Source organism: Phyllostomus hastatus, unplaced genomic scaffold (genome assembly GCF_019186645.2).
Source record: "Phyllostomus hastatus isolate PE091 unplaced genomic scaffold, TTU_PhHast_1.1 phas_scaffold_182, whole genome shotgun sequence".
Lineage (NCBI taxonomy): Eukaryota > Metazoa > Chordata > Mammalia > Chiroptera > Phyllostomidae > Phyllostomus > Phyllostomus hastatus.
In genome coordinates, this window is record NW_025334013.1 from 27,233,127 (window position 1) to 27,253,687 (window position 20,561).

The following is a 20,561-nucleotide window of genomic DNA, read 5'->3' on the forward strand; positions in this document are numbered from 1 at the left end:
AACCCACTGAGCTACACCAGCCAGGGCAGAGTGTGGCAGTTTTGAAACATGGCCTCCAAATTCTTTGACATTCCTTACATAGAACTGTGTGATATCTGACCAATAGACTATGGTGGAAATGACATTGTCAAGTTTCTAAGCCTAGGGTTTAAAACACTAGCAGTTTCTACTTTGTGTTTCTTGGGACATTTACTCTTGGAACCCAACTACCATGTGCGAGGAGGCAAAGCCGCCCCGTGGTGAGGTCCATGTGGAGAGAAACGACAGCCAGCGCCACCTGGTCAGCATGTACGGGAGTGATCCTCCAGCCCTAGTCGGGCTGCCGCACTGACACTGCATGTAACAGAGATAAGCTGTTGCCACTCAGCCCTGCCCACACTGTTGTTTCCAGGCATCAAGTTTTGTGGTGGTTTGTTATGTAGCAAAAGATTATTGGAACAGATTGTAGTGCCAGAAGTAGGGTGCGGCAGTGACAAAAGCCAGATACACATGACATTGACTTTGGGATTGGGTATCAGAAAGAGGCATAATGGGCCACCAAGCAAGTGCTGAGAAGGCTGTCAGTGAGAGCTGAAAGGAAAATGAGAAAAGTCTTATTGGGAGATGGAGGACAGGGGACACACGAGGTAGTGATGGGAAGTCAGGCAGCCCTGTCACCTGAAGAACAAGGAAATAAGTGTACCTGATGAATTCAATGAAATAGCTAAGGTGATGAAAGTGCCACCGGCTTCTTTTCACTAGCTGTGATAAAAATGCAAGATGAGAGGAATTAGTTTGAAATAAACAAAACGTAAAACATAAAAAAACTCAGGACTTGCAGAGTTCACAAACAAAACTGCTTCTCATTTCCAATCTCTCCCTGAGGCAAAATATCCTAAGTTGAGAAAGTGTCAAATCCAGAATGGGAAAAAAAAAATCTCTTGCTGAGAAGTCAGAGTGATTTAAAACTATGCTGCATAGACTACTTCAGACCAAAAGGCCCTATAATCTTACAGGCAAATCTCTCAGATTCTTTTCCTTAAACAATAGAATCTGTTGGGCATTGTTTCACAGCAGCTGCACAGGAAGCCCAAACCAGAGAAGGGCTTATCTTTAAGAGATCTGTGGTTGTAGCTTTTGTCTAATGAAGTAAATCCCAAAAGGGATTCATAGACAATCTCTCAAGGTTTTAAGAGAATCATTCTGGTGGAAGCATTGCCAATTAGGACTAAAAAGACAAAGCTGGTACAAAATGAAAAGAATCCTTTAGAGCCCCCAACCTTTTATAGGCAGGAAGAAGACAGAGAAAGCAATCTCAGTTTTCTCAGGGAAAAGGAATGATGATTCAGAGGACAAAACCAAGAGTAATGAAAAACAGCCCCCGGAAAGTAGTACTGCATCAAATTAATGAATTGACAACATGTGCCAAACTGGATTTCAGAATCTATATAGACCAGTGACTGCTGTGTGCCTCTAGTTTTTCTCCCCTTTGAACAGGTGTATCTGTAAGTTCTTCTCTGCCCGTCCAACCATTGTATGTCAGGTATATATCGGAAGCAGACAACATGTTTCTTTTCCCCCCAGTATGTCTCCTTGTTATTTCACAGTATATTTTACTTATTTTTAAAAAAATTTATAAAATTTATTGGGGTAACACTGGTTAGTAAGATAAAAACTTCAAGTGTAAAATTCCATAATACATCATCTGTGTATTTCATTGTGTGCTCACCACCCAAAGTCAAGCCTCTTTCTATCATCAATCATATATTTGACCCTCATTACCCTCTCATACTCTCCCTGACTTCCCCTCTGGTAACCACTGCACTAGACAACACGTTTCTTTAGTTCACAGGTCTTCAGATTGGAGAACTACAGTCAAGGAGCTGTGCCTGGGAAACTGCACCTGAGAGGTCTGATTTGCACCTGGATCTGGATTTAGATGAGGAGATCCTACATCTGGAGCCTGATGTTGTAAACTGATGAGACTTTTATTTATTATTATTATTTTCTTAATCCTCACCCAAGGATATATTTACTGATTTTAGAGGAAGAGAAAGGAAAGGAGGGAAAGAAGGAGGGAGGGGGACAGAGAGAAGGCGAGGGGCAGACAGAGAGGGAAGAACATTGATGTGAGAGAGAAACATCAGTCGGCTACCTCCTGTATGCACCTGACTGGGGATCAAACCTGCATCCCTCTGGTATGTGAGATGATGCTCCAACCAAGTGACAACTACTAACTGAACCACCTAGCCAAGTTTACAAAAGGATGTAAAGTTGATGAGACTTTTAATGGTGAATCTTGCAAGGGGAAGAATAAATTATCCAAGTGGGAAAATATGTAAATAATTTGTGTCTAGAGAATGAATTAAAGTGGTTTTAGAACGTGGTCCATAATTCTTTGACCCTCCTCACATCGAGATGTGGGGTCTGTTCCCCTTCTCATGAATCTTGGTTCTGACTGACTGATCAATAAAATATGGTAGAAATGACACTGTGTTAATTTTGGGGCTCAAACCTTAAAAAATGGTTGCCTCCACTTCTTGTCTCTTGGGATGCTTGCTCTTGAAACCCAGCCACCATGGTAAGAGGAAGCTCAAGCTACCCTTTGGGGTGTGTGGAGAACTAACAACTAGCACCAGTTTGGCTAGCCATGTGAACGCACCATCTTGGAAGCGTACCCTCCAGGTGAGCCACCCTGACCAATGCCAGGCGGAAGAGCAATGAGCTGTCCTGATTTAAAAATAGTTGAATATATTGATATTACTTTTTCCAGGTATATAAAAGATCCTTATGTCTTTTCTTTTATAGTTTATGTTTATTGTCTTGTTTTTAAAAATCTTTCACAATGTTAAGGTCATAAAGATATTTTTGTATAATGTCATGTTTTGGTTTTCTACTGCATCCATATCAGAACTGGGGTTGTAAAAAAAAACTGGGAAGTACCCACTTCATCCTAACAATAAGTAAAAGACTGAACAACCTGAAAAATCAACGGTCCTTTGTAGATCCATCAGAGAAGTGAGGTCACAGGGAAAACTGATATCCCCCAAATTTGGAGAGATAGACCAGTGAATACAGAGAATCACAATTTACTAGAGCAGAAACCCATGAGCAGAAACCTCCATGGGAACCAGAGCCAAGGCAGGAAAATATAAACTGTGAGTTGACAAGTTGCTGGAAGCTCAGTGTGGACAAATCTGAGAGTTGAAAATTCCAGGGGGGCCCAGTCATATTGTAGCAGGGGGGCTCCCTACACTTTTGTGCATTTTACCTTCAGGAGTCAACAAGGTTCTCACAGTGAACATGGGGAAAAATCCCCTCATGCTTCCAGCAGGGAGAGGGGTAAAGGAACCATTTTGGAAAAGTCAGAGCATTCTGTTCTTAACAAGGTCTGCTTTCAGAAGAAACTGTTTTATGAGAGCCTAACCTGCAGGTTTGATCAGAGCCTAATCTACTTGGGAGAAGCAATACCCAACTCCAACCCCCTCCAGCCATGCTGTCCCACCTAAGGGGGTTGGAGGACTAAAAAACACTAGTGAATTTCATAGTCCAGAGGCACAGGCTCACCAAAAGATTGAGACCTACTTGTAGGACTATAGAATACTTCTCCTTTTACACTTCAATGTCACATTTACTAAAGGCCTGTTTATAAAAATTCCTTTCACTCAGTACAGCACATCTGGCTATCAAAAAAATTATGACATATACTAAAAGACAAAAAGTGCAGTATAAAGGGACAGAGCAAGCAACAGAATCAGACTCAGCCATGGCAGGCATGTTGGAATTGTGAGACTGGGAATTTAAAGGTCTTATTTATTTTTTAGAGAGAGAGGAAGGGAAGGAAAAAGAGAGGGGGAGAAACATCAGTGTGTGGTTGCCTCTTGTGCGTCCTCTACTGGGGACCTGGCCCACAATGGAGGCATCCACCCAGTCTGAATCCACACAGACTGGGAATTGAACCAGTGACCCTTTGGTTTTCAGGCCTGCCCTCAATCCACTGAACTACACCAGCCAGGGCTAGATTGGGAATTTAAACCAACTATGATTAATATGCTAAGGGGGTCAAAAGGATAAAGTAGAATACAAACAGATGGGCAGTGTATACAGAGAGATGGAAATTCTAAGAAAGAATTAAAAAAAAATTCTACAGTTCAAAAACACTGTCACAGACTGCTGGGAATATATCCTAAGAATCCCGAGTCACCAATTCAAAAGAACTTAGGCACCCCTATGTTCATAGCAGCACTATTTACAATAGCCAAGTGCTGGAAACAAACTAAGTGCCCATCAGTAAATGAGTGGATCAAAAAACCATGTTCATTTACACAGTGGAATACTGTGCAGCAGAAAGAGAGAAGGAACTCTCACCTTTTGCAACAGTATGGATGGAACTGGAGAATACTACGCTCAGTGAAATAAGCTAGATCGTGAAAGACAAATACCATATGGTCTCACCCATAAGAGGAATCTAATGAACAAAACTAACAAACAAAATAGAACCACAGGCATAGAAACATGGAACAGACTGACAGTGACCAGAGGGGAGTGAGGAGGTGGTAGTGGTGGAAAGAAGGGGAAGGGACTAGCCAAAGAACATGTATGAATGACCCATGGACATGGACAACAGTGTGGGAATTTACTGTGGGAGTAGAGGGTGGGATGGGCAGAGGAGGGTAAAGAAGGAAAAAACTGGGACAACTGTAATAGAATAACAATAAAAAAATGAAAAAAAAAAAACTAGCAACAAAGAGACCCAGTTTACTGTCCTTGGGTATTCTATGTATTTCATCTTTTATGAGTAGCTCATTAATCCACTGAACTGCTCAACTTGTTCCTTTTATTTTTTAGAAACCTTGTCACAGAAATGGAGAACACCTTTGGTGGGCTCATTAGTAGACTGGACATGGCCAAGGCAAGAATTGCTGAGCTTGAGGATATCTCAATAGAAACTCCCAAAACCAAAAAGCAAATAAAAAAAGACTAATTCCCCCCACCAACAACCCAGAAAAGACTATTCAAGAACTGTGGAACAACTATAAAAGATGTAACATACACACACGACGGGAATACCAGAATGAGAAGAAAGAAAAAAGAAAACATGGAATAAATATTTGAAGCAATAACAACACAGAATTTCCCCAAATTAATGTCAGACACCAAATCATAGATCTAAGAAGGTCAGGGAACACAAAATGAGATAAATGCCAAAAAACAACACCTGGGCATATTATATTCAAAATACAGAAAATCAAAGATAAAGAAAAAATCTTGGAAATAATCAAGGACGAATCCACCTTACTTGTAGAGGAGCAACAATAAAATTATATTCTTATAAAACATGAGAGCTAAAAGAGAAAGGAGTGAAATATTCAAAGTGTTAAGAAAAAACACCCACCAACCAAAAATTCTGTACCCTGCAAAATTATCCCTCAAAGTGAAGGAGAAATAAAGACTTTCTTAGACAAAGAAAAATGGAAGGAGTTTGTTGCTAGTAGACCTGCCTTCCAATGTTAAAGCATTTTCCTTAGAAAAGGAAATAATAGAGATCAGAAACTCAGATCTACATAAGGAAAAAAAGAGCGTAAGGGAAGAAATAAGTGAAGACAAAACAAAACTTACTTTTTCTTATTCTTAATTGATATAACAGATAATAGCCTGTTCACAGTAAAAACATAATAATGTATTTGACTGTGTATGCTTATGTGTGTATATATGTGTTTACATATACTTATGTGTAGGTGAAATGAATGACATCATCATAAGGAATGGGAAGTAGAAATTAGAATTATTTTATTATTATATTTGTGAAGTGGTATAGTGTTATTTGAAAGTAGACGTGGGTTAGTTACAAATGTGTACTTCAAACTCTAGGGTGACTACTAAAAAAGTTAAAGAAATATAACTGATATGGCAAAAAAGGAGAAAAAATGGAATCATATAAAGTGCTCACTTAAAACTACAAAAGGCAGAAAAAGAATGGAATACCAAAACAGAAACAAAGAATGAGGGTAATAAATAGAAAACTATAACAAATATGACAAGTATTTATCCAGCTATATCAATAATTACTTAATGTCAGTGGTCCAACTACACCATTTAAAAGACAGAGATTATCAAAATGGATAAAAAAAAAAGACACAACTGGCCCTGGCTGGTGTAGCTCAGTGGACTGAGCGCGGGCTGTGAACCAAAGTGTCATAGGTTCGATTCCCAGCCAGGGTACATGCCTGGGTTGCAGGCCATAACCCCCAGCAACCGCACATTGACGTTTCTCTCTCTCTCTCTCTCTCTCTCCCTTCCTTCCCTCTCTAAAAATAAAAATGAATAAAATCTTAAAAAAAATACTGTGTCTCCCAACCCTTGAGTTCTAAAGATGATTATTAATGGGAACTGGGTATTATTTAAAAAAAAAAAGACACAACTGTATACTGTCTACAAGTAACTCACTTTGTTTATTTAATTTTTTATTGTAGTTAAACCCACTTTAAAAATAAAGACATGTATAGATTAAAAGTAAAGGGACAGAGAAAACCATACCATGCTAATACTAACTAAAAGAAAGTGGGAGTAGCTATTTTAATTTCAGAAAGATTTTGGTGTAAGGAAAGTTATCATAGGTCAATAGGGGCATTACATAATGATACAGATGTCAGTTAACCAAGAAGATATATTAATCCTTACTGTATATGCATCTAACAACAGAGCATCAAAACACAGGAGGCAAAAATTGGTAAAAGTGGAAGGAGAAATAGATAAATCCACTGTTATAGTTGCAGACTGCAACATCCCTCTATCAGAAACGGACAGACCCACAGGTAGAAAATCAGGAAGAACACTGTTAAACTCGACAGCATCGTCAGTCAACTGGATATGATTGATATCTATATAGACTACTTCACACAACAATAGCAAAATACACATTCTTCTCAAGTCACATGAAACATTCACCAAGACAGACCACATTCTGGGCTACAAAATACACATTAACAAATTAAAAAAAAATAGAAATCATGTGATGTTTGCTCTTAGATCACAATGAAATTAAGCAAGAAGTAACAGAAAATAGGTTAAAAAAATCACCAAATAGTTGGAGATTAAACAACACACTTCTAAATAACACATGGGTCAAAAAAATCTCAAGAAATTTAAAAATATTTTGATATAAATGAAAATGAAAATACATTGTGGGATGCAGCAAAAGCAGTGGACAGAGAGAAATTTATAAAACTGAACGTATATGTTAGAAAAGAAGCTCTAAAATCAATAGTCTAAGTTTCTACTTTGGGAACTAAAAAAATAAGAGCAAATTAAATCCAAAGTAAGCAGAAGAAAATAAATAATAAAAATTAGAGCAGAAATCAATGAAACTGAAAATAGCAAGTCAGAAGAGAAAAATCAATAAAACCAAAAACTCCTTTCTAAAAAGATCAATAAAATCAATAAGCTTTTAGACAGGCTAAATAAAAAGGAAAGAGAGATAACACAGAATACTAATATCAGAAATAAAAGAGGGGACATCACTACAGACACATGATCATTAAAAAGATAATAAAGGAATACTATGAATAATTCTATACCCACAAATTCAAATCTAGATGAAATGGAGCAATTCTGTGAAAGACAAAATGTGCTAAAACTCATACAAAAAGAAAAAGACAACCTGGAGATAGATATAGATATATATGAATTTAAATCAATAATTAATAACCTTCTGCCTTGATAGGTGTGGTTCAGTGGGTTGGGTGTTGTCCCACAGACTGAAAGTTCGCTAGTCTAATTCCCAGTCAGGTCACATGCCTAGGTTGTGAGCCAGGTGCCCAGGGTGTACAAGGGGCGACTGATCAATGTTCCCTTGCACATCAATATTTCTCTCCCTCTTTCTCCCTCTCTTTAAAAATAAATAAATAAAATCTTTAAAAAATAATTAATTGTATTTTTTAAAAACAAACAGAATATCAGTCTTAGCTCTAGAGGAATCCCGAACTTGAACATTCTAGAACTAATACTTTCATTCAACACTCTGAATCACCCTCTGGAATTCACTTTATAGAAACACTTGCATGCGTGCACAGTGTACTCAAGAAATGACAACGATACTCATTACTGCTTTATTTGTAATAGCCAGATTTTAGAAACATCTAACTATGTATTGACAAGAGGAACTGGTTAAGAGAATTGAAATGTAGAAATACTACAAACTGCAATGTGTCAGTTAAAAAGACTATACTAGATTTGTATGGGTTGATGTGGAAAATGCCCATGATGCATTGTTAAGGCAAAAAATAAAGTTGCAGAAAAATGCAGACAGAAAAAAATTAATAACCTTTCAAAATATAAAGCAGAAAGCTCAAATTCACTAGTGAATGCTATCAAACATTTAAGAAATATATTTACCAATTTTCTGTAATCTCTTTCAGAAAACAGAATCAGAGAGAATACTTATTAACTTATTTTATGAGGCCAGCATTACCCTAAAACTAAAACCAAAGAAATGTGAAAACTGATAAAGGAAACCTTGATTAAAATTGGATTTGAGAAGGCCTATAGGAGGAGCTCTGGTCATACCACTACATGGTCAATTATCCCAAATAGAAAGACATCAATTACTCCAAACAGGAAATGTCATTATAGACCCAACAGGGAGACACTTACCTCCAACTCCCAAACAGAAAATGTAGCTACTTTAGTACTCCGGTATGAGGAAGTAAAATTTTCCTCTTGTCCAGCAACAAGCCCAGCCAATGGAAATGCTGTAGCTTGGTCATGAAGAAACCATAGTCACCTGGACTCTTACTTTCCTCCAAAGAATGTTCATTTTCTCTCAGTAATTATTTCCTTGTTCCTGTCTTTTTTCTATAAAAGCCTTCCATCTTGTATTACCCTCAGAGTATATCTCTCTTTGCTAGATGAGATGCTGCCCGATTCATGAATCATTTCCAGTTAGGTCTTCAAATTTACTGAGTTAAATTTTGTTTGTTAATAGACATTATAAGAAAAGAAAATTAGAGACCAATATCTCTCACGAACATAGATATAAAAATCTTCAACAAAATATTAGCAAATTGAATCCAACAATATATAAAAACAATTATACATGACAACCAAATGTGATCTATCCCAGGTATGGAAGCTGGTTTAATATTTAAAAATCCATTAATGTAATCTGTCACAACAGGCTAAAGAAGAAATATCATATAATCTGTCAACAGATGCAGAAAAACTATTTGACAAAAAGCCAAGTCCCATTCATGGTAAAAACTCTCAGCAACCTACAAATAGGTGGGAACTTCCTCAACTTGATAAAGAACATCTCCAAAAAACCTACAGCTAACATCATGCTTAATGGGGAGAAACTAGAAGCTTTCCCACTAAGATCAGGAACAAGGTAAGGATGTTCTCTCTCACCATAACTTTTCAAAATTGTACTGGAAGTTCTACCTAATACATTGTAATGAGACAAGAAAACAGATTGGGAAGGAAGAAATAAAATTTGTTCACAGATGACATAATTGTCTATGTAGAGAAAGTAAAAGACAAAAAATTCCTGGAACTAATAAGCAATTATAGCCAGATACAGTGTCCAGATACTAAAGCCAGTCGGTTTCCTATATAACAGCTATAAACAACTTTTGAAATTAAAAACAGAATACCATATGAGCATCTCTAAAAACAAAACACTTAAGCATAGATCTAACAAAATTTATATGAGGAAAACTACAAAACTGATGAATAAAATAAATGAAACTGAATAAATGGAGAGACATTTCATGTTTATGGACAAGAAGATTCATTGTCAAGATGTTGGTTCTTCCCAACTTGATCTATAGATACAATGCCATCTCAATCAAAATCTTAGCAAGTTTCTTTGTGGCTATTAACAAACTTGTGGAAAGTTTATATGAAGTGGCAAGAGATTAGAATAGCTAACACAATATTGTAGGAGAAGAACTTAGTTGAAAGACTGATGCTGCTCATCTTCAAGACTTACTATAAAGCTACTGCAATCAAGATGGTGTTTATTGGTGAAAGAACTGACAAACAGATCAGTGGAACAGAAAAGAGAGTCCCAAAACTGTCCCACATCAATGTAGTTAACTGATCTTTGACAAAACCGCAAAAGCAATACAGTGGAGCAAAGATCATCTTTTCAACAAATGATGCATATGCAGAAACATGAATCTAGATGCAGACCTTACATTCTTCACAAAAATTAACTCAAAATAGATCACATATCTAAATGTAAAAGTCAAAACTATAAACCTTCTAGAAGATAACACAGGAGAAAGCCAAAATGATCTTGGGTATGGCAATGACTTTTTAGATACAACACAAAAGTCACAATCCAGGGAAGAAATACAGATGTAGGGGTTAGGAGTGCTGACCTCTGTGCACTGAAAATCCACGGAAAATACTGTTTTGCTCTGTGGTTGGTTGAATCTGTGAATGCAAAACCTAGGGCTATGAGGGGCCAACTGTATATTTATTGAAAAAATCCACATATAAGTAAGTGGGCCCTATAATGGTGAATACATGTCATTACACACTTGTTGAAACTCATAGAATATACAACCCTAAGAAAGAACCCTAATGTAAACTATGGACTTTGGGTGATGATAACATTTTGATGTAGGTTCCTCAATGGAAACAAATGTACCACTCTGTGGGGGATGAGGATAATGGAGAAGGCTATACATGTGGGGGTGCCAGGGGAATATGGGAAAAAGGTCTCTATAACCACTGCTCAATTTTGCTGTAACCTAAAAAAAAGTCTAGTAAAAATCTCAGAGAACAAGAAGGCTCTTCATAGCAGATACAAATATTTTTTAAATTAATTAATTAGTTTTAGAGAGGGAAGGGAGGGAGAAAGAGACACACACACACACACACACACACACACACACACACACACACACACACATCAATGTGTGGTTGCTGGGGGCCGTGGCCTGCAACCCAGGCATGTGCCCTGACTGGGAATCGAACCTGCGACGCTTTGGTTCGCAACCTGCGCTCAATCCACTGAGCTACACCAGCCAGGGCTAGATACAAATATTCAAGAGCACGGAAGCAGTATATAAGCATTTCCTAATCGTATGTGACCAATTTCCTAAATGTATGTTAAATCCTTTTATGACGAGCATTCTGCAAGACTGGTGGTTTTCCACCAAACACCCTTTGGAAAATGCCACTATGCATTTGACTTTTACATTTAGGTATGTGATCTATTGAGTTAATTTTGTGAAGAATGTTAAGGTCTGCATCTAGATTCATAATAAACAAGGATACTTTTAAAAGTAAGATGTCAGAAACAATAAGCTCAATACAAAGTTGAAAGATACAGTCAAGAAAAGCTTCAAGAAAGTGGAGCAAAAGACAAAGAGAATAGGAATACAGAAAGTTAAGAATATTAGAGGAGTTCAAGAGGTTCAACATCTGAGTAACATGCATGCCAGAAAGAGTGGACAGAGAAAAAGGAGAAAATCACTGATGAATGAATTTTTAGAAATTTCAAGAAACTAAGGAATGAAATGGGAATCCTAAGTGTCCACCATTGTAGGTAAAATTACTCACACCTTAGGTGAAATTTCAGAATATTGGGTATGAAGAGAAGCTTCAAAGAGAATAAACAAAGAGAATAAACAGGTTCTATACAAAACTAAAGAAGTAAATATAAGAAATATTTACATGGGAAAACAAAGACATGGAAAGTAGCAAACTGAGGATAATACAAATAATACAGAAGACTGGTGAAGAGGATGTCAAGAAATTCCAAAGCCTCCAGAACAGATTTCTTTTAGAGTTCAATGGACAGGATATACAATGTACTTGAACATAAAGAGAGATGTATACAGTAGTAAGATAGTTTAAGGTTGAATAAATACATAGTGAAATAAACCTGTAATAAAAAACTAACAAGATTTACTCTGAAATAAAAATGTGCAGCAAAGGAAAAGTAATCATAGTACATTGCATGTCTCTATTGAGAAGAGCAATTAACAAGTTACTATAACAAAATACTGAATTTCAACCTAATCAAAATATAGGGTATTGATACAGTACTAAGATAGGGAAGTACCTGTGAGTGGATAAGGGGCTAGGATATTAAGAAGAATTAAATCTTCATCTTCTAAATTGGGTTATTAGTTGAAAAATGCCTAAAGCTAAAAAATGGCAATACTATACCCTAAGAACCTTGAAACACCAATTCAAAAGGACCTATGCATCCCAATGTTCATAGCAGAGCACTTTACAATAGCCAAGTGCTGGAAACAGTCTTAAGTGCCCACCAGTAAATGAGTGGGTCAAAAAACTGGTACATTTACACAATGGAATACTATGCAGCAGACAGAAGAAGAAACTCCTACCCTTCTCGACAGCATGGATGGAACTGGAGAGTATTATGCTAAGTGAAATAAGCCAGATAATGAGAGACAAATACCATATGATCTCAGCTATAAGTCAAACCCAATTAACAAAACAAACAAGTGAGCAAAATAGAACCAGAGACATGGAAATAAAGAACAAACTGACAGTGGCCAGAGGGGAGGAGGAGGGGATAACGGGGCAAAGAATGGAAAGGGTCATCATGGAACATGTATAAAGGACCCACGGACAAAGACAACTGGGGTGGGTGGGGCAGGGGGAGAGTAATTGGGGAAAAATGAGGACAACTGTAATTGCACAACAATAAAAAATGAAAAAAATTAAGACAGGTTATAAAAACATTCCATTTTCTTATATGGAGGTAAGTGAAAGTATCAGCTAAATTAAAAGTGATTGGGCCAAGATGGAGGCATAGGTAGACACACAGTGCCTCCTTGTACAACCAAAAGAAGGCAACAACAACTTAAAAACAAAAAAACAACAACCAGAACTCACAGAAAATTGAACTGTATGGAAGTCTGACAACCAAGGAATTGAAGAAACATTCATCCAGACCAGTAGGAGGTGTGGAGTTGGGCAGTGGGCAGAGAGGACTCGCAGCAAGGCATCAGCTGGTGGACTGGTGAGGCAGCAGATTGTGGAGTGGGGCGGGCAAGGCTGCAGCTGGCTGGCAAGGTGGCAGCTGGAGGACCCAGTGTGGCGGCAGCTGGTGGAGCGGGTGGTCCCACATTTGTGTGCAGATAAACCGGAGGAACAAATGGGGAGCAAGAAAGACCACGCAACCCAGGGTACCAGCTCGGGGAAATAAAGCTTCAAACCTCTGACTGAAAACACTGGTGGGGGTTGAGGAAGCAGGAGAAACTCCCAGCCTCATAGGAGAATTTGTTGGAGAGACCCACAGGGTCCTAGAACTTACATAAACCCACCCACCCAGGGATCAGCACCAGAAGGGCCCAATTTGATTGTGGATAGCAGAAGTGACTGAAAACTGACAGAGAACGCAGCAGGCGGTATTGTTCCCTCTCAGACCCCTCCCCCACAAACAGCATCACGATGGAGCAATGCGGGTTTCCCCACCCTGGTGAACACCTAAGGTTCCACTCCTTACTACTTAACAGGCATGCTGAGACAAAAAACAAATAAACAAAAAAAATGGCCCAAATGAAAGAACAGATTAAAGCTCCAGAAAAAATACAACTAAGTGACAAAGAGATAGCTAACCTATCAGATGCACAGTTCAAAACACTGGTAATCAGGAAGCTCATGGAATTGGTTGAATTTTGCCACAAATTACATGAAAAAAAGAAGGCTATGTTAAGTGAAATAAAGGAAAATGTACAGAGAACCAACAGTGACAGGAAGGAAACTGGGGCTCAAATCAACAGTGTGGACCACAAGGAAATGTTCAACTAGAAAAGAATGAAGAAACAAGAATTCAAAAAAATGAGGAGAGGCTTAGGAACCTGCAGAACATCTTGAAATGTTCCAACATCTGAATCATAGGGGTACCAGAAGGAGAAGAGGAAGAGCAAGAAATTGAAAACTTATTTGAACAAATAACGAAGGAGAACTTTGCCAATCTGCAAAGGCAATAGACTTCCAGGAAGTCCAGGGAGCTCAGAGAATCCCAAAGAAGTTGGACCCAAGGAAGAACACACCAAGGCACATCATAATTACATTAGCCAAGATTAAAGATAAGGAGAGAATCTTAAAAGCAGCAAGAGAAAAGGAGACAGTTACCTACAAAGGAGTTCCCATCAGACTGTCAGCTGATTTCTCAAAAGAGACCTTGCAGGCAAGAAGGGGCTGGAAAGAAGTATTCCAAGTCATGAAAGGCAAGGACCTACATCCCAGATTGCTCTATCCAGCAAAGCTTTCATTTAGAATGGAAGGGCAGATAAAGTGCTTCTCAGATAAGATCAAGTTAAAGGAGTTCATCATCACCAAGCCCTTATTTTATGAAATGTAAAGGGACTTATCTGAGAAAAAGAAGATAAAAAAACATGTATAGTAAAATGACAGCAAATTCACAATTATTAACAACCACACCTAAAACAAAAACAAAAAGAAACTAAGCAAACAACTAGAACAGGAACAGAACCACAGAAATGGAGATCACATGGAGGGTTAGCAACAGGGGAGTGGAGGGAAGAGGGAGGGGGAAAGGGTATGGAGAATAAGTAGCATAGATGGTAGGTAGAAAATAGACAGGAGAAGGCAGGAATAGTATGGGAAACGTAGAAGCTAAAGGACTTATGACACATGGATATGAACTAAAGGGGGGGAATGTGGGTGGGAGAGGGTGTGCAGGGTAGAGGGGAATAAAGGGGGGAAAATGGGGCAATTGTAATAGCATAATCAGTAAAATATATTTTTAAAAAACAATTGTTTTTGGTGAGCAGTAAATAATAGGGAATGGGGGGGTCTGTTTGCTTTCATTTTTATAATAATTCTTGTAAAGTTAATTTTCTTTTAGACTATGAGCATATAATAATTTTTAAAAAGTGTTGTGTGGTTAAAAAAGTAAAAGGTAGATAATGAAGAATATAGTTGAGTCTTTATATCCTATAGACTCCATCAAAACACTACTTGAACTGGTATTTTTAATTGAGCTATTGATATTTTATGTTTTAGCAGCAAAATACCAAAGTTAATTGCTAAAAAAAATAATATAGTGTGGAACGTAGCTTTTAATTTACAATAGTTTTTATTGTTAACATTTGAAGGGACTCTAAGGCTCAGAAAGGGAAGTGACTTCAAATCTCATGACATGCCCCCAAGATGCCTGTATACCTGCTTGGTTTACCCCACATCATTCTAGGTGCCACTTAGGTGCCTTTTCAACAATAAGTAGAAGACCCATAGCAGCAGAATCTCCATGACCATGCCTCACTATTCCATTTAAGTAAAGCTGACCATCTCTTCTGACAGTCCCATCCTTGGCCTAAATCTCACAGCCTAGGAAAAATGGGAACTAACTTTGTATCCAGTGCCTGCTCTTGGCCAAGCTATGGCAGATTTTATTGATCATGATGTCACCATTCCCCAGTTGGACCTTGGCTCATTCTGTGTGATCTTGAGCAGTGGCAGGATTATTGTAATGCTGGAAGGGTTCTGGAAGGAATCACTAAGAATGGGGCACCCTGAACTGGAAAGGATTTGTAATATTATAAACTGGGCCACCCCACCTCCCCAACTCTGAGTTCACAGACTATCTATCCAAGACTCTTTGATTGTTTTTGACAGGATGGAGATGTCTCTGAAGCTATTTCAAATGCCAAAGATAATTTTTTTTTTAAAAAGATCCTATTTAGGTTTACAAATGGATAGGGGACTAATTATTGGGGCAAAATGAGAAAGTGCAGACACAGGGGCCTGGGGCTATTGCAGCTAGTACCGTGATCTGCTCTTACCTGTGGGGGCCTGCATGGCTGAGCTGGGGATGGTGGCAGCATCTTGGGGTACAGTGCTGGTGTCCGGTTCAGGGGTGCTGGTTGTTGGTGAGGTGGGTGGTGGGTTCATCAAAGTCCGAGGTTTCCTCTGTCAAAATGGATGGGGAAAAGTTTGCTATCCATGATGGTAACTTGTCTTCTCATTCCCCTATTTCTAGCCCTTAATTCACCCATGAAACAAAAATATATTTGTAGATGGGACTGTATTTTATCTTTGTTCTATACACAGCATCCTGTCCAAAGCTGTACATATAAGAGATGCTTAGTAAATATTTTCTGAATCAATGAACAATATTCTGGGCTTCTGTACAGCCAGAGATTAATTCACTGTCTTTAATGTTTACTTTCTCTTTCCTGAAAAGTGGAAATGTCCCTTCCTCTAATTCTACAAACTACTTTCCTCTGCCTACCTCTTGGGTTCATTATCTGCCACTTATTATCTTCAACCTTATACTCTAGTAATCTCTAACTGTATTACTTCTCTAAAAAAACCATGCCTGGTCTATACCTTTATAATAATAGACTGTTCCTTCTGTTTGAAATGACCTTTCATTTTTTTTAATCTTACAAATATTTGTTTATCCAGGAAATGTTTCTAGATTTTCTCTAGTTACTATCTCTTTTGTGCTATCTCTGTTCTTTGTATTGTTGCTATCTCTGTCACAATGTATTGTCATTATATATATTTATAAAAGCATATGCTATTAGCCTGGAGCGCCCTGAGAGTCTGATTTTGATATGATTGCTAGCATGATACTTGACATATACGTGTCAATAATGTTTTCCATGAAGCATACAGTATAGAATATCAATGATGGGGGAAGTAAAAAAATGATTTGAGAGACATCTAAAATCTTTCCTATGGTGATCAGGGCAGCCTTTGGGAGAGAAGGATCTCAGAAGATTCTTGCCAAGATAAAGTTTTCTAAAAGCCTTTCTAATGCAAGTAAAACAATCATCATCAAGGTCCAGAAGTCCCTTCTTTACTAAATGCCACGTAGGGTCCACTGCTGGGAGCTGTATAGACCTGTCTGCCTCCTAGGGGTATTATCATCTAAAGAGGTAGCACCCATGACAGCAAACATATACTGTAAGATGGCCTTGCCTATGAAAGTAGTCACACAAACACGTACAAAACCATACATGGGACATGGACACCTCCTCATATTTTTTGACATTGCTAAAAGTAAAAATCCAAATAAACAATGAGTCAGGGCAGAAAGGAATACCAGGTTCAACTTCACTGAGTTGGTGGTAGGATTTCATGAGGTCCCTGAAGGAATAATCCTGGTTAGTTAGGTGACTAAATATTGTAGAAGAAACCAGGAAAATGGAAGACATTACATATTACTATTTGAGATAGGTGCAATTACATGTATTATATCTATTCATATATTACCTCATCTCTATTTTATTGATGAGAAAACTGGGGCTCACAGCCTTACTCAGAATTTCCCAAAATCCTACAGGTGGTAACAAATGGAGGTAGGATATAAAACAAAGTATGTCTGGTTTCAAAGCCTCTAGTCACACGACCACTTTGCTTCAGAAAGGAATATAAAGGTTATGGGTTAAAATGAAAGGATATACACTTATAGCAGTAGGCAAAAATAACAGGAAGGAGAATTAGGGAGTCAAATACCAGGCTATTAAAATATAGAATAAGAGGAGAATTATTTTCTTCAAGAGGCTGGAAAGAAAGATGACTTATGTTTGGGACTGCCTGAAGAAGCAGAGGAGAGATAATCATAGAGTCATAATTCTTAGGTTTTGAAGGATCTTAAAGGTTATTTAATCCAACCATCCATCCAGTATGTCTGCTTCCTTGTCCCTGAAAACATCCCTCCCATACAGTCGTCTAACCCGTCCTTGATGAAATACCTCTAATAATGGGAGATCACTACTGCTACAGGGTCTGGCAGAAATAATGTCCCCCTTTTATTACAAAATCATCAGCATGAAATTTTGTAACATAACAATATCACACTCAAGCATACCATATGACATTTCAGGTGAAATGCTCAAATTAAAACTATAAATTATTACACTCACATTATTACCTTACCAACCACACTTGAGCAGGCCTTACTTCTGCCAGACCCTGTATTTTAGACTGGATTTAACTGTTTCTTTATCCTGAGATAAAGCCTGTCTGCTTGAGTTTCTGCTTATTTAGTTCTGGTTCTGTCTTCAGAACCTCACAGACAAATTTTCTCCCTCTTTAATCTGACTATCTTCAAGATGTCTTCACATCGTCAAAAGCACAGCTTCTCTGGCCTTGCGCTTCTAGGGCTTTCAGCCTCTCCTTCACAACATGAGAATTAGAAAGAGTTATGGAGACAAAAGTAAATCAGGACCTGGGCCAAGGGTTAGTGGTAGTAGGTCAGGAGCGTTATGTGTTACATACAAAGACTAGGATGTGACATCGAGAATTCAAAGCCAGTAAATGAGAGACGATCTCAATTAGAACATCATCACTCAAACCATCCATCCACCCACCCTGCATATACTGAACATCTCTCAAGAGACTGATATATAAGGCACTGCCAGAGAAAGAGAGAAGAAAAAGATTAGGTTCCTAACTTTGAGGAGTTTATATTCTAGGACTGAAGTCAGCTGGAGCTAATAAACAAAAGAAAACCAAGCAACCAACCAAGCAACCAACAAAACCTAGGGAAGATCTTAGGAGACTGGAATGGAGTTCCCAGGAGAACTGGGCATCATCTCCATGGTGGAAGTCAGGCAGTCTAGTTCAGGAAGGAGCTGCAGAGAAATTCAGAACAGGAAGGAAGGGAGTGTGGAAGGTGATGCCAAAGGAAGCCCCAGAGAAGCCACTGAGGAACTTTCACATCAATGGTTTCCCTAGGGAATATATGCATGAAGAACTGGTCATGACTTAAAGGTGGTACTTTTAGGGACAATGCTCAGTGAAGCTCGACTCAGCAGTCTTTTCCTACACTAAAGGTAAGTGTTAGCTCCCTCAAAAAATGCGAGGGAGTGGATGTGTGGTAGGGCAGCAGTGACATTGAAACTAGACAATCTGCGGACACAGCTCTGCAGCCTTTGCTGTTTATTAGCTACGTGGCCATAGGGAGGTCATTTCACATCTGTAAGTCCCAATTTACTTAACTCTTAAATAACATTAACATCTTCTTCTATGGTTTTGTCAAAATTATGTGATATGTAATGGGGTCTGATACAGAACCTTATGCTTAGTAGGTATTTGATAGTTGTTTTTTTTTTTAAAGGAGGGGCAGGAATAGAAAAAAACACATTTACGAAATCAATTTCCTCTTTTTGTTTACATGCCTAGGCATTTACTTTGGGTAGGTTAACAATCAGGAGCAGGGCCTTCCATCTATGGAGGACATTAGGTCGGAATTCCCTTGAATGAGAGTAATTTTCAAAGTCAAAATTCGTTTCTTATCCACATCACACTATGTCTAATGTTACCAACTCCCAGATAAGTAGCTAAGTAGGGAGGACAACCTAGGAGATTTCTCTTAAGTGCATACACAAGGTGGAGAATAGGGCTGGACATGCCCCTTTCCAAGATGGAAGGATATGGATGAGTTGCCTCTTTATAACCCTTTATTCCTTTCTGAGAAACCCACATTTTTACCTACCTTACTGCCAGGTTTGGGACCCCTCTTCTTTGGGAATTTCAAAGGTTCAGCTGACTTAGATGGGGTGGCGATGGGATGGGGAATGAGGGGCTTGGGTGTCCGGCCCCGCTTCTTTCCTGGTTTACGCCCTCTCTGCCCTGGTTGATGCTCCAAGTCAGTTTTGGTGCTGCAGTGGATGCTGGGCTTCTCAGTGTTCACATCAGATGCAGGACAGGGACTCTTTGGAATCACAACTGCAAGAAAAAGACTTATTCTATCGCCCCCTCCTCCCACCTGTATTCCCATCCCAGCCAGAGGGAAAAAAGACTTGCTACTAGTCTTGCTACTATTTTCCTGGCATCTGACCTAAATATTGGAAAACCTCAGAGGAGAACTGAGGTTAGGTTGGCTAGAATTGGAAGTTTTAATTATTTCTGGCAGGTGCAGTAGAAAAAATATTAAAAATTTCTCCCCAAGGCATCAAGTTAAAGCACATAAACAGAACCACAGGGATACAATCCTTTCCTTCTAAGAATGAAGAATGGAATTTCAGAAGAGGAAATGATGCCTTTCCCAGATTACATTGTGAGTTGAAATGATGTCTTATGTTTTGAAACTAGGCCCTTCGACCAAGTCAGAAATTTTCTACATCAATGCCCTTAAAGTTTTAGTGCGAGTATTGCAGTGAGGAGTAGTGAAACACATGGAAACATATACATTTGACTGCATCTCTCTGCACCTGAAAAATCTTTGCTCCATATTATTGTTAGGGTAAAGTCCAAATTCTTTATCCTGATATGCAAGGACTTTTGTTACTTTTTTCCCCCCTTCCTTGCTCTCCAGTTACATATGATGTCATTTCCTGCCACCCACCCCCAAGTTCTACACCCACTGTTTTCTGAACACCAAGTCATTTGTGTATGTTGAGGTCTCTATTTTTCCTGGTCAGATATACATCAATATTCAATTTCTAATACTCACGTCTTTATCGAGGCCTCATCTGACTATACCCCAACTAAGTCAGTGTCTCCTTCCCCAAAACATTCTGTAGACATCTATGTTAGAGTACTTTCAATTTTACTCCAATCATTCATCTTCTTCTTAAATTGATAATTCTTCAAGATGAGGGATATCTAATTCA

The 20,561-nt window shown here is 38.4% G+C and overlaps 1 protein-coding gene across 12 annotated transcripts in view; it reads right to left on the reverse strand.

Moving 5' to 3' along the window:
- SCMH1 (Scm polycomb group protein homolog 1) overlaps positions 1-20,561 on the reverse strand; it is a 142,682-nt gene that overhangs the window by 23,268 nt on the left and 98,853 nt on the right. For all 12 annotated transcript variants that reach the window (XM_045859141.1, XM_045859137.1, XM_045859139.1 and 9 more), the window contains 2 exons: positions 19,442-19,674; positions 15,777-15,903 (listed from right to left, as the gene is read on the reverse strand). In XM_045859141.1, the coding sequence (XP_045715097.1) occupies positions 15,777-15,903; positions 19,442-19,674 (360 nt within the window). The remainder of the gene's footprint in view (positions 1-15,776; positions 15,904-19,441; positions 19,675-20,561) is intronic.